At 52.5% G+C, this 17430-nt stretch overlaps 1 protein-coding gene across 1 annotated transcript in view; it reads right to left on the reverse strand.

Moving 5' to 3' along the window:
* Positions 1 to 17430, reverse strand: part of EPHA10 (EPH receptor A10) — a 35781-nt gene that overhangs the window by 13436 nt on the left and 4915 nt on the right. Inside the window, exons 3-5 of the mRNA XM_054170338.1 lie at positions 6101 to 6256; positions 5054 to 5395; positions 985 to 1109 (exon numbers count right to left, since the gene is read on the reverse strand). Of these exons, the coding sequence (XP_054026313.1) occupies positions 985 to 1109; positions 5054 to 5395; positions 6101 to 6256 (623 nt within the window). The remainder of the gene's footprint in view (positions 1 to 984; positions 1110 to 5053; positions 5396 to 6100; positions 6257 to 17430) is intronic.

Genomic DNA, 17430 nt, shown 5'->3' on the forward strand with positions numbered 1-17430 from the left:
ATCAGATACTGAAAGTCACATTAATATGAATCAGCTTGAAGGGAGCTTGTTTCCAAGTGCAGAATGCCAACGTGTCACCTGCACCGACTGCGTGCTGCCTAATCGGCTCCGTGAGGAGCCTGAGCACACGCAGAGAAGGTGATCTGCAGAACTGTGTCATAAACCACATCCATTTGGATATGGAGCACTGTCCCTGCCCTCTGCCCACCAGTGCTTCTTCTAAAGCTCTCAGCCCACCACACCTCTCACCTAACAGCTAATTTTAGACTTAAGAGACTGTCATTAAAATGTTTGCTTGTGGCCCTTCCCCTAGGGGCAACACCATTCCCAGGGGTCCACTCAGTCCTCAGCCAGCAGAGACCACAAGGTCCAACACTTTCTCAGAGCACAGGTTATGAGCATTGGTGTCATCTCACCAAAGATTTAGAAACCCACTACTGTTTAGCAGTCCCTGGATGGCTAATGGCAAGCACCCAAACCTCACATTTCCAAAGCCCTTGAAAGAAGCCAGCCAAGGCATCAAAAGAGAAAGAATGAAAATTATTGGCTTTGCTCTTCCCCCCATGAAGATGAGAGATGTCAGCATTAGATCTTGCTCCATAGATGGGGAAAAAATACCACTCTAGCACATACTCTACAAATAATCCAAACTTCCTAAACCCTGCATAAGCAGATTGCATAATGCTGCCAGAGAGGAAAAGACCTTTTTGGCCCCCATTTGAAACCCTCCTCTTAGTTTCAGGTGCCTTCAGAGCAGCACCATCCCCAAACACACACTCCCTCCCTTTCCCACTCTTCAGTCTTCACATGGCAGGTGACTGGCTGTGACTGGGTGCCACAGCAGCCATGGCACTGCTGGCACCAGGAGACACAGGTGGCACCACACTCCCACAGTGCAGATCTAGCTAGAGAGGGAAGCACCTGGGAATCAGACAGGGAGGGCTGGGGCATGAGCAAGAGCTGGAACAGGTGCCCAGAGCCTACCTTCTCATAGTACTTGACCTCATACTCGGTGCTGTTGGTGGTTGGGAAGCCTGGCACCTGCCAGGACAAGGAGACACTCTTCTGCTCAACCTTATCCGTGCGGATGTCAGTGACAGGAGTTGGTGCTGGAAAAGCAGAGAGGAAAGCAGCTGATGACTGCAGCACTGCCACTAATACAGCATCTCCCCTGGTCCACACCTGCCCACCTGCCTGCCTTCCCCAGCATCACAGACAGACCCTGACCCACAGGGGCATGCTCACAGCCTTCAGGGCTGCAGGGAAATCCCCACCACGACCCCACAGCTTCTGCTTGGGCACCTGTCACCAAGTGTTTTACAAGCAGAAGGGACACAGGCAGCTGAGGCCAGGCTGATGCTCCTGCACACCATGTTAAGTGCTCCTTGCTAGTTGATATGATTCCCATCAATAAAACATCACACAGATGCCCTCCTGCACCTCTGCATCTCACAAAGGGGCTGAAGAAACCTGAATAAGAGCTCCTGAGTCTTAACAAGGTCATCAGGAAAAACCAGACTCAGCCAGCGAGGGGCTGCAGAGCAGACCCCATGGTACCTGCCAGAGAAGCAGGCACTAGCCTCAAATTTGTTTAAAAGGCATTAAAGAGAATCACACAGACTATAAAGCATCTCACACTGTGGGAGAAAAAAAAAATGTTTCCCATCAATATTTTAAGCTCCCCTAACGTTGCCTCAATTCTGAAAAAGCAAACATTAAATAATTCACCACTCTGCCTGATTTTATAAACTCCTTTCCACTGAATGTGGGTTTGCTCCTCTTAATTAACAGTGCATCAGCAGAAAAGGCATAAAACGGGGTCTGGGCAGCTGCCCTGGCATGGAACAACCCAGAGAGGGCCCTCGGACACACACAACAAACACTTGAAATGGAGCTGAACCCAGAGTGCCTGCAGGAAGAGCCACTTTGGTGCCCAGCCCCTGTACCCAGCTGTCCTCAGGAACACTCCCCACACCTTTTTGGAGCTGGGGCAGCTGAGCAGACCACAGCAAACCGGAGCAGACACAACCAGTCCATCATGCCATCCACCGCCCCCTACACGAGGTGAGCAGCAGTCGGGCAGACAGAACTTGCCACCATCCCTGAACGCCTCTGCCACCCTGTGCCGTGGCACAGCTTGTAGTGGAGGGTTGGCCTCTCTCCTCCATCACCAGTGATCAACACCCCAACACAGAAAACACATTGGGCACTCTCCCAGGCAAGTCCTGCCCCAGCATCCTTCTGTCCAAACCAGAGAAGCAGCCTCATCAGTCATCACACAGCTCCTCCAGGGCTGCTTTGTGCTTAGGAAGCACTTCTTCACAGAAAGGCTGATTAAGCACTGGGATGGACTGCCCAGGGAGGTGGTGGAGTTGCCATCACTGAAGGTCTTTAAGAGAAGATTGGACATGGCACTTGGTGGCACAGTTTAGCTGATGTCATGGTGTTAGGTCATAGGCTGGACTGGATGAGGTCTTTCCCAGCCTCAATAACTCTGTGATTCTGTGTGATTCTGAGTGCAGACCCTCACCCCAGCATCACCTTGTCCCCTGGACCCACCGTCCTTGCTGGCTGGGGCTGGGCTGGTGTGGCTGCAGCAGAGAGGTCCACTTCAGAGGACCTGTCTCAGCACAAGCTGCCTCTCCAGGGTCTCTCCAAGCAGAGAGCATCCGGCACTGGCTGCATTATTAATCTGCAGCAGATTTAAAAGCCCTCTAAGTGAGGAGCCGATCCCTGCCGGGAATATAAATGACATCGTCCTGGAGTGAACATTTACATAGCTAATGCAGCTCTGCTCCTGCAGGTAAACAGCTCCCTTCTCTCCTCAAACACTTTTATTTAGTCCCATGCTGGGGCCAGATTAGAAAAAACACAGTATTAATTTTGCCTCCTGCAGACTAAATAGCATCTCCTCTTTTCCCCTGCAAACACAATGAACAACTGCTAATTCCCTCTGGTGGCTGCTGAAGGGGAAGGGCAGTGCCAAAGCTGCACTCAGAGTTCTATTTAGAGGAGCAGGGATCTGACAGCTAAACAGGATCATGCTTCTTTGTTTAATTTTTCCTCTGAAGCTGTGTATCTGCAGCCAGAGCTCCCCTCCTGCCAGAGATGACTTCCCCGAGCCCATTGCGTGGCAGCCGCAGAGGAAGTCACAGCTGCAGCAGGCGTCTCTGGGCTCCCTTGCTCCTCATCTCTGGCCCCATCCAGCACTTCAGTGGTGGGCCCTAAAGATGAGGGGCTCCAGGGCTCAGGACTTGCTAGAGATGGCATAGTCTGTAAGCTGTCCATGCCAGGCAAGGCTCTGCACTACATCCTGCCTGCACTGGGGGCCTCTTGCCCCAGAAGGGTGTTAAAGACAACAGAGAAGCAGCCCCGCAGGAGAAGACCCTTTCTCCCTCTTTGCCAATCAGCACAGGTTAATCATCACTGTCACTTCTTGCCCACAGTGCCAAAGCCAGAGGAACTGGGCACCCACAGATGGAGCAGCTCAGCACTGCCCCAGGAGGGGACCCCTTCAGCAGCAATAAAATTAGGAGTCCCAAGACCTTTCCTGCACCTCCGCTACTTTTGAGCCACCATCTGCATCTGGAGACTTTACAGCTCAACAGGAGACATTGATTTGGAGCAGATCACGAGATTAATTATGCCAGATTCTGTGTGTGCATTCCAGCTCCTTTAGGAGTATGTGGGGTGGAGGAAGGGGCTGAGATTCCCACTCGCCCTGAGGAAAAGCTGCATTAAACAGATGAACACCAGAGCATGGGTTGGTATCACAGACTTGTTGCTTCACTCCTTGCAGGGAATGGGACATTTGCTGCCCTCCTGTCCCCAGATCAGACCTGAAAATCTGGGTGAGGGCACAGCTCCTGAGCACTGGTCCCTGAACCCAGCACCAGGCTAGAGCCTCATTAAACCTCATCGAGCTCACCCTTCCTGAGCTTGTGCTCTGGCTCAGGAATAAGCCTGAGCTCAGGGGACAGAAGATCCTCTCAGAGCTAAATCCATCCTTGAGCAGCAAAGACCCTAATGAGGAATGACATCTCCCCTGAAGAGCAGCAATCTGCAAGACAGCATCCACCCAACGGATTCGCAGGGATTGTTGTATGAGAGGAGAGAAAGCAACAACACAGGCAACAACGTTTGATCAAGTGGTGGGAAAATTATTTATAACAAGATCAAAGTTTAATCTCTTCAGATGAAATTGTTGGCCAATTCCTGCCAAGAGGTACGTGAGGATCATCTGTCTCCATTAACCGTGGCTTGGCAAAGGCTTTTCATGCAAATTAATAACGGAACCACGGAGGAGCAGACAAGGACACAACAAGCCAGGGCTCAGCTTCTTTGGGCATAGCCAGCAACTGAGGAGGGACCAAACCCACCAGCCTAGGGCTAGGTCCATGTGCTCAGGCTGGGCCCTCACCTCCCCCACATCAGGGAATAGAAACACAAAACATGCAGTGGAAGGGAGCCTGCATGGTGGAGACAGCTTGGCCATGGGCTCCAGCACAGCAGCTCCTCACCTCTCCACCACCCCAACCAGCAACCCCTTGGCAGTGCTGGGTCTCCATCCCCACTCCTGCCTGTGCTGCCCATCACTGCTGAGCACCACTGAGAGCAATCTCAGAGGAACCAGGGCACTGGCACGGTATCAGGCATGTAGAGCCTGAGGACAGTGCCCACACTGCCTCCAGACCTCATGTCCTCCTGGCAGCAAAGCCACAGACCTGGCCTCTGAGCAGACTCGTATGGTCAGACTGGATGTCAGGAAGAAATTCTTCCCCCTGAGGGTGATGAGACACTGGAACAGGTTGCCCAGGGTGGAGGTGGAAGCCCTATCCCTGAAGGTTTATAAGGCCAGGCTGGATGTGGCTCTGAGCAACCTGCTATAGCATGAAGTGTCCCTGCCCATGGCAGGGGGGTTGGAACTGGCTGATCCTTGGGGTCCCTTCCAACCCTGACAATTCTACAACCCCCAAATGTAAGAGCATGGGGGACAGGTATCATCATGGTGCCACGGGGACAAGGCACCAAACCACCTCCAGTGGCACCGTACCTGAGAGGCCAGTGGAGACATTGACTTCGGCGTACTGCTGCCCGGCCAGCGGGCTGAGCGCCGAGACGCCATTGACAGCTGCCACGCGGATGGTGTAGTTGGCGTGAGGCAGCAGGTTGAGCAGGGTGACGGTGCGGCCCACCAGCCCTGTCTGCTGCGGCACAAAGCCCACGCTGCTGCCGCACTGCTCGCAGCGGCCCCGCAGCGCCGCCGGGCAGCGCCCGCACCACAGGCTGTAGGTGAGGTCGCTCCGGCCGCCCGCGTCGGCAGGGGCACTCCACTCCAGCACCAGCGATGACTGCCGCAGGCTGTACACCAGGTTCCTCGGGGCAGAGGGCGGACCTGGAAGCAGAAGAGTTTCTGTGCACAGGCACTAGGACAGCTGGGCACTGCCAAGAGGGAGGGCAAACCCACAGCTCCTCTGGGAGCAGCAGCCTGGGCACTGAGCAAGAGAGCGAGGTCCTTGGCAGCCACAGCACATGGCAGCTTAAGGGGACATGGATGCGTGTGGTACGGTGGCGACAGTGGATGGAGCAGTGCCCACTCAAACCTGGCATCTCCTGGGGGTTGGGCTACAAGAGGCCAGGAGCCACTCACTGGTGGGATGCTGCCCAGCCCTGCTCACGCTCGGACAGAGCAGAAGTTTCCCGTCACTGGGCAGACAGCAGCACAGCATCCATCACTGGAGTAGCTGGAGTCCAATCCAATTAACTAGAGGCCATTTAATTAAAATCTGTGAGCTATATTGACTCAGTGACTGCCTTGGTTTTACTGGAGACTCTGCAAGCCCAACCATGCAGCTCTCATCAGCCTGCAGCCTCAGCCTGTAAGCTCCATGGCATAGGGACAGCCCCTCCATCCCCTTCCCTCACGCAGACCTCCCAGGACACGCATGGCCAGGCACAGGGCTCGTGGGCTGGCACACCCAGCTGGCAGGGGACAGCCTTGGGCAGCCAGCAGGCACCTGCTCAGCTTGGTGCTGCCGGACAGACAGCGTCTGGACCCCCCCTTTGCCTGCCAAAGAGCTGCCACTGTAGCCAGACGTACGTGTGCAGGAGGCAGATGGTGGGTCTGATGGGGACCTGGAGTAGTTCTTCTGGCACAGACAGAACGTGGAGGCTTCCTCATGCGTGAAGCTGTGCTCAGGGCAAGGAGAGCAGAGAGGGAGCCGGAGGGACAGCTTGTAAAATCCAGGAAGGCAAGCTGGAAAGACAGGGAGTGAGAGTTATGGGAAGAACATCACAAGGTGAACGTGGGACGTGTTTGATGACTGCATTTCCCCGTTTCCTGGGACATCCTTTGCTTGCCACTGGCCAGCAGATACCACCCTCCAAGCTACTTTCCCTGAGCACCTGCATGATCCTGGCACCAAGAGTGGTGTGCCTTTGGGTTCACCCAGAAGGGACATTTGGATGCTGTAGCTCTGCACTGACTTCCAGGCTGGAGGACTCTTTCAAGGGGCTGAAGAAATGGTCAGACATCAGTCGGGGCAACATGTGAAGGGAGCTGAAGGTTCTGGAGGGACATGGAGGACGAGGTGGCTGCAGAAAGATGCAGGATATGGAAAACACATGGCTTAGTGTTTAGACTTAGGTGAGCAGAGCAGAAATTACATGGGAACCATAGCAAGACTCAACAACAACCCCTAAAGGAGAGGAATATTGAAAATGGAGAAGCTGGAGACCTCATCAGTCACCAGAGCCTCACATACAACCCTGAGTCACAAGGCCATGTCACTGGCAGCTACAGCTCTGTCGCTGTGGAGCATAGAGCAGTGGCTGCAGGCAGGGAGGTGTGTGGTGGAGTTAAACAACAGGAAGATAAATTTGCTTTCACAGCCCCTCGGCAGGCTCCCCTTATCCTTTGGAAGTGCCTTTGATACGCAGACAAACAAGGAATTCTCGCGCTGGTCAAGGGCTTGTTTGATCTCTCCCAGCAGCAGCATGCAGCCTGCAAGCAGCACTCCTGGCAGGACACCCAGCTAGTTCTGCATGAAAGACACAGCACTTTACAAAAACAACACAAATGGCTGAAAAACTCCTCGAAGCACTTGGCAGCAGCTTCAGTTTGACCCCAAAACATCTGAAAAGGAGACAGCCTGCACGCAAACGTGTGCCTGTCCTTGGTGGGTGTCCCCAACAATAGGAGATGGGGCAGGCACAGAGGGGGCTCCATGGGCTGCAGCCCCTCTGAGCCTCAGCCCCTAGCACGGCCAGCCCCAGGGCTGGGCTTTGTCTCAGCTGAATTTCAAGCCATACAGAAGCCTTCATGCTTTGCTTGGCTTCTTCATCTTCTTGATGTGGTGCTGCTGTCACTGCCCCTTCAGCAGCTCCCGGTATGTTTAAGCTTAATCACTTGTAAAGTTCCCAGATGAGCAGCTCCACCACGGCAGGCCCCTCTCTTATCATTTTTAAGGAGCTGGCTGCTGAGCCTGTTCCTTTCAAAGCAGATTCCAGTGCACTCTGGTTCATTAATTTTTAGCATGATATAAACCTGGCAGCTACAGCTGTGATCTGAGGACAAAGCACCAGACACGGCGCAGGCAGAGAAGATCCTTCCCTGGGATGCTGAAAACGGGTGAACATTTAAGGGGAGGTTATTTCACCTGCCACAAAGCCTTTAGAAATTCAGTGCCCTGCAGTCACACGTGGGGACACGAGGAGGGATGGCAGCACCGTGGCTGAGATTTGTACTCCCTGTGGCCCTTTGTCCCCGGGCCACTGGCACACAGCAGACAGCAGCTTGGCAGAGATGCCAGCAGTAGCACACATCAGAGATCTCTGCTTTTCTTACATAACAGACAGAGCCTCTCCAGAGCTGCCCATGAGTCTTGCTCCTTGCCAGACAAGATCTTGTGCTGTTGGGTCACCCAGCACAAGCACAGCCTGCAAGAAGCAATAGATTTGGCCTCCTCAAGTCACAGCCAAGCAATGAAGAGAGACTTCCCTCTGTCTGAAATGCAAACAGCAACTTCCCAGCTGATGAGGACTCATCATTTCTGTAGCAAAGCTGAAAGGTGAAATGGTTAAAATGGAGAATAAACACACACACCCCAAAAAATGATAAAAAATGAGGGAACCAAACATCAGCAGATCACTGCTGGGCTCCCTTTGGCTGCAGTTCCTGCTGAACAGGACGAGTCAGAACACTCCAGCACATGCTGCAGGCACCCAGGCACAAAAGGAAGCCCCAGCAGTGGGCTCTGGCTCTAAGCTGGTGACAGAGAAGGACACAGGGACCCCGCAGCAGTCCCTGGAGACATGTAGGTGTCTGTCCTGCCTGCGGTATCAGCACCGGCTGAGGTGATCTGCTCTGCCAGGAGCCCTCACTGCTGTCTCTGCAGGCACGGGGCGCCAGGGCACCTTCACAGCTGCTGGAGGGCTGGAGCATCCCCTCCTGAGATGGGCTGGAGAAGGGATTTCCAGGAAAATGTCTGTTTCTGGGAAGAAGAATAGATGTTTGCTCCCTGATCTTGCAAACAGCAAGCAGCTGCTGCCAGTGTGGGACTGGAGAGGCTGCAGTTCAGGATTCACCTCTCCTCAGTCTGTGCAACAGCAGAATTGAACCTTCCGATGTGTGGCCTTGACAAACACAGCAGAGGTGAGACTGGCACAGCCACCATGCACAGTAAATGTCATTCCCTACCTAGGGTGCTAGATAAAAGAGGGGAAGCCAGCAAATGTTTAAATTACTACTCTTAACACTTCCAGCTTTCTCTTTATATTTGAGAAACCAAACGAGAACTGATGTTACGTTCAAACAATGGAGACATAGTTTGCCACCTCCAGAGAGCAGAAGCCTGAGAGCACATCTCACCACAAAGGGACTTCAACAAAGAAACCCAAACTGAACTTCCAGCACTTGGAGCTCTCTGCTGAGCCAGCCACCGGCTGAGCCCAGTGTCTGCTGTACCCATCCTGGAGAGGCCAAGAACTGGCAGACCCCCTGGTCCCCCAGCCACCATACAGCCCCTATTACAAGAAGGATCTGGACGTGCTGGAAAGTGTCCAGAGAAGGGCCATGAGGATGAGCAGGGGGTTGGAGCTCCTTTCCTATGAGTACGGACTGAGAGAGTTGGGGCTGTTCAGATTGGAGAAGAGAAGGCTCCAAGGAGACCTTATTGTGGCTTTCCAGTATCTGAAGGGGGCTACAAGAAAGCTGGGGAGGCACTTTTCAGGGTGTCAGGTAACGACAGGGCTGGAGGGAATGGACCAAAAATAGAAATGGGTAGATTCAGGTTGGATGTTAGGAAGAAGTTCTTCACCTTGAGGATGGTGAGACACTGGAACAGGCTGCCCAGGGAGGTGGTGGAAGCCTCATCCCTGGAGGTTTTTGCAGCCAGGCTGGATGTGGCTCTGAGCAACCAGATCTAGTGTGAGGTGTCCCTGCCCATGGCAGGGGGGGTTGGAACTAAATGATCCTTGAGGTCCCTTCCAACCCTAACAAGTCTATGATTCTATGAACTTCCCCAAACATTTGGATGTGTCCTCCTGGCTCTGCTTGTGGGCTTTGGTGCTGCCCATGACTGCAGCCACCCTCTGCTGCAGCCCCAACTCAGGCCCATCCCTGCCCACAGAAGAAGCTGATCTGGCTGTGACATCAAAGCTTTCACAAGATCCCTGCCCACAGCTTGTCAGGCAGAACACAAAATCGATCTTGTTTACAAACCTGCTGGGACCTGAGCACTAAGCCCAGAGCTCACTGCTCTCTGGGTTCAGAGAGGAGCCTGCCAGTCACACAGAGCTGATGTCACGTCGCAGGAGATGGAACGTTTGGATTAGAGGCATCTTTCAGGCTGTTCCACCCTGGAAGTCAGCTTACAGACGGCAGCACTGCACCAACACCTCCATTTTCCCAAGAAAAGGCACCAGAACACCACAAGAGCATGTCCCACCAGGAGCCCAAGCACAGCCGTGGGATTATGTGTACATTTTGTTCCTGGGTCATCTGAACCTTACCCTCAAGAAGAACAAGAGCACCTCAGCACATGTGATACAGCCTGTGTGCTCCCCTTTCCTAGTCTCAGAGAAACTCCCACCTTCCTCCACCTCATCCCACAAGTGTTATTCTCAGCCCTCAGCTGGCTGAGGTGTCCCTGTCATTGTACAGTGCTCATTTTTGCAGTGGGTCTGTGACAGCTCTCGAGAGATCAGGATCCATTTACAGGATGAAATTCTCTTTTCTGTACACTGCTTTCTATCCAATTCCTTGTCCTCTGGCACTACTGCAACTTAAATATTAAATAATAGAATCCAACAATACCTTCTCCCAGAGCCAAAGAGCAGCAGTTAGACAGAGCAGACATCAGTTGCTTCTCTCCAGTTCCATCATCACTGCCCACACAAGCTACTCCCTGCTCCCCAGCCCTGCCTTACTCATTTCACTGACAGGGAGCACACATTCCCTCCTTGATACCACACTGCCTGCACACAGGATCAAACCAGGAGCAGAACAAGCAACACTGATCTGTGCTGCAGCTCAGCAGAGCACCCAGCGTGATTCACCCACGGGAGGGCTTCACCTACCCACTCCTCTGCCACAGCTCCTCGGACGAGCACGGATGGCTCCATGGAGAGGAGAAGGCAATGTCCTCTCGTGTTCAGTCTGTGCCACAGGGTGAGCAGGGGCTATTGAGGATGCAGAGCTGAAAAATGCATGGGTTCCTACCCAGCTGGCATAGGACAGCTTTATTTTCTCTCCCCAGCACTTCCAACATTCCCATCACACAGCCTGCCAGTGGCTCCTGGGCATAACCTTTCCCTCCAGTCAGTCCCAGCTCCACAGATGCTGAAGCTATTTCTGCACCAGCAAGGATCTTCACATTTTCTATGCCACAGTTAGCTGCAAGTTCAAATTTTGGTTTGAAAAATGGCAGAAGATATTTTGATTAACTGGGAAAAGCTCTCAACAGAGAAGCCTGTGATGGGCACGAATTCTGCTTCCATAGAGGAAGCTGGAGCAGAGGACCTCCAGCTCCAACCTGGCTACACAACTTGGACACTCAGCTGGGTCTGATGTGACTTTTCCACAGCTGTACCCAGCATCAAGCCTGCTGCCAGCCAGGGCAGTACCACTCTCTGTCCTTCCCATGCCTGGGCCAGCACCTGGATGCTCCACACAACAGAGGCAGCAGCTGCAGCATGGTTTGTAGATCATGGGGTGGGTTTCCACTGACAAACACGAGCAGCAGCAGGGAGCATAGCCCCAGACACCATGCAGGGCCCAGTGAAACCAAGACCCCATTTCCTGAGCTTCTGAGTCTTGTCTAATTAAAAAGTGTTCAGCGTTTCACAGAGAAGAAGGGGCTGGGACCTAAGTAAACACTGAAGCTTAGCATAAAATACTAAGAGAATGAGCACAGATGGAAGATTAAATGCTAGGATAAAATTCCCTCATATCATGGATTTGGGAATAAAGCCACTTAACCCAGACAACTTCATGGTTATGCTAATACAAATGTCAGGCAAAAGCCATCAAATCACCTCCTGCCTGCATAGCTGGGAAAACCATGTGTGCATGCACACTTTCCCTTCTCCACTTCTCCAGTCCTGCTGTGCTATACCACAGACAGGGAAGGACTTGCCTGGAGGTCCCAGCTGGGGTACAGTTCAGGAGGACCCTTTTAAAGACCATTTTGGGATGCTGTTCTGGGTCTGTCCTTCTCAGCCCACCAGTACCAAACCAGTGACAGACACTGGCGTAGCCTCCTCTTGCATTTCACCTCCTGGACTTGGATGTGAACATGGACCATAACTCTTGCACCTGGACCCACACTATGCAACAGAGATGACCCCTCCTAATGAAGGTGTTACAATGACTCTGCAGGTACCAAGGCAGTTTCTGTTGGAGTGCCCACGCTGTGGCACAGTGTCCAACCCACGGCAGCAAAGCAGTGGGACGAAGAATCTGGCAGCGACACCACTGCAGGGCAGAGCAGATGGGAAAGGGCAGGGGGGAAGAGAAAGTGCACAAGCAGGACAAACCCCTCCCTGGCTGTGGAAGGCATTCACTGAGCTCCAGCAACACCCTGGCAGCCACACTTACTCCTCTCTGCTGTCTGGTATCATTTTCCTCATATCAGAGTTGGGTGGCTTCTTTACACCCTCTTCAGCATTTAGCTTTAATGCTTTTGATGGATTCTGCCTCTTTTTTGTTGTTGTTTGTTTTTTGTTCCCTCCCCAAACTGTCTGGGGTCAGTTTGTTGACCCACAAACCTTGGAGATAGCGCTGAAGAAAGAGAAAACCCGGGAAGGACACTGCCTGCGTTAGCACTATTGAACCTCTCCAGGCTGCCAAGCTCCTGCAGATAGCGGAGGAGCCGCCTGCGTGCCAGCAGGAATCAATAACGCCTGCAGTTTCCCTCCAAACGCCTATAGAGTCATTTATAATTAACACTACAACTCGGTTGTCTTCCAAAATCAATCCCTTTCCATTTTTTTCTTGGTCACGAGATTGTATTTGACAAAGTTCATCTGCTTTTAGCGTCTGTTAATTTTCCCTGCTGAAGCAGGCATTCATAAAAACGCTCCTTAGGAAACGCAGCAAAGCTAAAGGAAATAATCAGCTGGTGCCAAGGGGGTGCTCCAAGTGAGAACCACCACGGCACCCCCGGGTCAAGACGCCTCAGCAGGCCCACGGTCCCTCCTGGCAAAGGATGGACTTGGAACACCCAGCTCTTAGGCTGGCATCCAACACTCGCCTCACAAGGGGCAGACTTGAGAAGCGTGAATTTCCAGTGCCCCATGAGCCCCCACCGTTGCTGGGCAGGCTGCACACAGGGCTTCCCCCAGAGCACTAAAGAGGTATGGCTGCTCCTTAATTAAGGTGTTGCCAGGATTAGCCCAGCTCAAGGCAAACCAAAGGTCTGCAGCAGCCCCTTCGAGCACTCAGGGGAAGAAATCCTCTGCTCCCCATGCCATGGGCTGCTGTCAAGGGCACACTCCACATGCTGCATAGACATCCATCTTTTGTGTCTCTACAAGCCCACTGCTATCATCAGTCATGTAGAATGGGAAGTTGCTCTCAATGTGTCTGTCACCAGAGCTATCGCTGCTGCTGACCCCTCCCCAGGACAGGCAGGCATGCCCAGCCTCCATCTATCCTACTTCTACTATCAAACCAAGCAAGTCACTGTTGATTATGTTCCAGCAGTGAAGAGGAGAAGTGCTCCATGCCAGCACGGCAGGAGGGATGGAGCAGCAGCCCAAGGACGACCAGAAGGACCAGGGTGGGAGTGGGCAACCTGGAAGGAGGCTGCAGGCAAGCAGCTGCAGATGAGGATGAGCTGCCCAAAAGCAGCCAGGGCACCTTGTGCAGAACACAGCAACAGGATGAGGTTTCAGTGGTGTTATCGAGCCGCTGAAAGAGCCTTGTCAACAAATGTCCTCTGGTAATAGAGAGGCTCCTGTCCCCCTGCCATGCTGGGTTTGCAATCTGGCCCTGTCTCATTGCAGACCTGTAATCAATACCCTGCAGCAGCAGCGATGCTGCCGCCGAGCCCTGCTGCGAGCAGGGAACGGAGCCGTGTCCAATCTCCGCGCCGTGCTCAGGGGACGAAGCACAAGGCAGTGATCCACACGGGCAGGGGATCAGGTCTCCAGCTCCACTCACCTTGCACCCCATCTGCCAGGATGGGCATCATGAGCTGTGCCACTCGAGAGCATCCAAAGGGCAGCCTGAGCTACACAAACTTTGCTTTTCAGTGGCTGGTTTCCAGTAATGGCTGCTTTGCAAAGCCTGCAGACCAGCACGTCCCCAGCACCCCTGAACCCTTCAGGACAACGATACTCTCTAATTTTTGCACTTGTTAAATAATCTAAAGAGCACTGAAATGAAAACCCATGTCCAGAGGCTGGGTCTTTGTGCATCTCCAACACCGAGCTCTCAACAGCTGAAATTAAATTCAGTGATTTAGTCCAGAAGAAAATTAAATACCCAGGAATATTTATCAAGGCAGCCTCAAAACATCTCACTGAATGTCTCTGCCTGCACTCAGCACCAGGCCAGCACCAGCAGAACCTCACTGCTGTCCACATGGGAACGCGCCTCAAGGACAGGCTGGAGCCGGCGCATCCAGGGAGCCAACTGCAATTGACTGTTGTCTCCTTCAGCTCCCTAATGGATCCACCCAATGATTCCCTGTGAAGGACTGGCTGACTTGCACCTCGGCACAGCCTGCTCCTGCAGCAGGCTTCCTCTCACACAGAGCCCGCAGCCCCGGGCAGGACACGGCTGCCCTGCACGGCACACGATGACCGGCAGCCAGGTACCTGCAACCTTAAGCCTGACCAAAAAAATTCAGCAAATGAACAGAGGTCCTTGTAATTTTCTGAGCAGTTTGCTCTAAAATTAAGTGTCCCAGAGTAATTTGTGTCTGGCTCTGCCACAATTTCCATAGCCATAATTATTTCAGACACGCCGTGGAACGGCAATGTGATATGCAATCCCGAATAACAAATATCTGCAAGCTTGATCATTACTCCAAAGAGAGACTGAGGAGAAAGCTTCTGCTTCACAGCATGACTGATGGAAAGCAGCACCTACCATAAGGCATTACGGCTGCCACGGAGGTGATGGCTGAGCCTGGGTAGAGGCAAATAATCCAGATTCATTCAGCACGAAGCCCTCCATGCCTTGAAAGAGTTGCTTTGGCTGGGCTACAAAGGTGCTCCAGCCATGTTCTGCTGGTTCAGACCCAGGAGGAGAAAGCCAGACCATAACTCAGAAAGGAAACCACCAGAGTATAAATCTCCTCAGTGATTATTCCTGTGCAACAGGCACAGATTTACTCCCACAGCCCCCACTGGATGCATGCCCCCCTTTCCCACCCCACAGCCACTCAGCACAGTTCCAGCATCCCTGGATCCAGCCCCAACAAGTGTATCAGCCCCAGCCCCACGAGCGCAGCGTCTGTCAGCGGGATGCCGGTGGCTGCATCAGTGATGAAAGCAAAACCTGATGCTTTGTGCAACTTAAGAGAATCCCAGGAGAAAAAATAAACTTATTATGCATAATACTCGAGCATCAGTCAGAAGATAAAATAAACTCCAGAAGCACATGCAGGTTTGCAAGCTAATGTATAAAAGATGAAATGTATCAAAAGCCTCAAGTGCTCCACATTTGGATCCATCTTTTCTCTATCTAAAGGGAAAAGCAGACCTTAGGCTTCAGGAGATCCCCTTGCAGTTGATGACAAAATACTGTAATTGAGCAGTCTAAATTGCTCCAACTTTCAACTGAACTCTTTATTTCCCATCTAAGGACACTGCAGTGATGTGGTGGGACACACATAACACACAAGAAAGAAACTCACCAATACCACTTCCCACTCCTGCCCCAAGCTTCTCAGCAGAAGCAAGCCCTGGTCATGCAGAGCACAAGTGCAGGCAGTTGGGCAAAGGTACTCAGCCAGGCAAAGGCACTCAGTGTGGCAGCCTTGACGGACAAGCACAAAAGCGAGTGGTCCAACAACAGAGCAATCTGCTTCCCCAAACTCAGCTTTGTGATGCTCTGCAGACAAGCACTAAATGGGAGGTACATCAGGACACAAATGGGAAGATTGGGGTTTTAAAAAACCAGCACTTTCTCCATTGCAGCACTTCCCTTTGGAGAATGAAAACTAAGGAAAACCTCTTCTTTAAAGAAACTTCCCTTTAGATTTGCTCAGACATCGACCAAGTTCATGTCCAAGGAAGGGCTGGCAGCAGTGAGAAGCCAGCTCAATTTCACGGGATTTACAGCTGTGGTTTTGTTCACAGCCCTTTACTCACAACAGGCAGGATGAGCTCCTCAAAGGTTTTGCTTATCTGCTTTTTCCCCTGCTATTGAAGAAGTCAAGCACAGGGAAGATAATATCGACTTTCCTGAAGTGTCTGTACAAGGCACAATCTGCCCTGCCACTGGGACAAGGAGGCAGAAGCTTAAGTTACTGCAAGAACAATCTGTGCTAGACATGAGGAGAGTGAGAGGCTAGGACAGCCACCTGAGCAGGAGATAGAGGTGTTGCTGGAGGACCCTACAGAGCCCCAAGAACCCCAACCCCAGCAGGCAGAGCAAGGGGAGCAGCAGCCGCTGCCTTGACACAGGCACAGCCCCAGGAAATCACCAGGGATCTGAAAATAAGTTAGGAAAACAGCAACAAGGAAGGATCAGATCAGAATCCAGACTGTGCTGTCACAAATCTTGTCTCCTCATTAACAGCAACAATTATAAGCTGCCATAAAGTGCAATTACACTACACACAGCGTTAGACTCATCAGGCAATTAGAGCCATTAATAACGTGGCCCAGCCCGAGCAGAGCAGGCTGCCAGCCCAGTGTCCTTCACTTCTTGACAGACCCCTGGCAAATCCCCTAGTAGCTCAGAGCAGCCATTTCTTGCTGCAGAGCACCGAGTGTCACTGTTGGGCTCACCAGCAGCAACCCTTAGGAAAAATTCTTCTCGTTAGTCTCAGCTTGTGCCTTCCATCCTATGTTTCAAGACCAGCAGCTGTGCCAGCTCGCCTTGCAAAGGTCCTTCACACAGAAGTCACTTGGGGATGAGCCCAGCACAGACCAGGACGGTGCCCTTCTGCCAGACACAGATGTGCAGGCTGGCACCGACAGCCTTGCTTGCCAGAGCTTCCTCTAGGGCAAGCCTGGCCCTTCCCAAGAAAGGCTCTGATGGGAGACTTGCCTCCAGCCCTCAGAAAATCCACTTCCCATGTAAGCAAACAGGCAGAGCTGCTGACAGGTCACCCATGCAAGAACATTCAGGAGCACCCAACACAGTGGGATGAAGTGTGCAAACCCACCCAGCTGAGACTAGGCACTCCTGCTGGTTTATCACAAATATACAGGAAAGGAGTGGAAAAAGGGAAAATCCTGCAAGAGCAACACCTGTCCCCTCTATCCTTGCTTCAGTTCAGGAGGGTCCAGAACAAGAATGAGTCTAAGGGCTACAACTTTCTCCAGCTTTGTCCCCGAGTGAGACAGGGTAACTCTTCCTTGTCTCCTGTCTATGGCATGTTAGATCCAACCAGCTGCTCAAAAATCCCTTCAGTAGTATGGGAACTTCTTTTATTCCCCCTTTTCAAACAGCCACCATGGAGACTGGCAGCTGCTCCTCATGCCCATGGGCTGCTACAAACAGCGAGTCACTGATGCGACTCTTGCATGAGGCTTTCCTTTCCTGGAAAGCAGCAATGCCTGCTGCCTACTGTGAGGGAAGCAAATATATGTTCAGTTGGACCATGAAGCAGCAGCAGCACTGGCCAGGGACCAGTCTGACTGCCCGTGACCCAGTCAGGTCCTGCCTCACTGCCCAGTCCCAGTGGAGCTGTCAAACCCACACCAAATTCACTTTAAAACGTCCTTTAAAACCCCTGACAAAGCACTGGG

Source organism: Dryobates pubescens, chromosome 20 (assembly GCF_014839835.1).
Source record: "Dryobates pubescens isolate bDryPub1 chromosome 20, bDryPub1.pri, whole genome shotgun sequence".
In the NCBI taxonomy this organism is placed as follows: Eukaryota; Metazoa; Chordata; class Aves; order Piciformes; family Picidae; genus Dryobates; species Dryobates pubescens.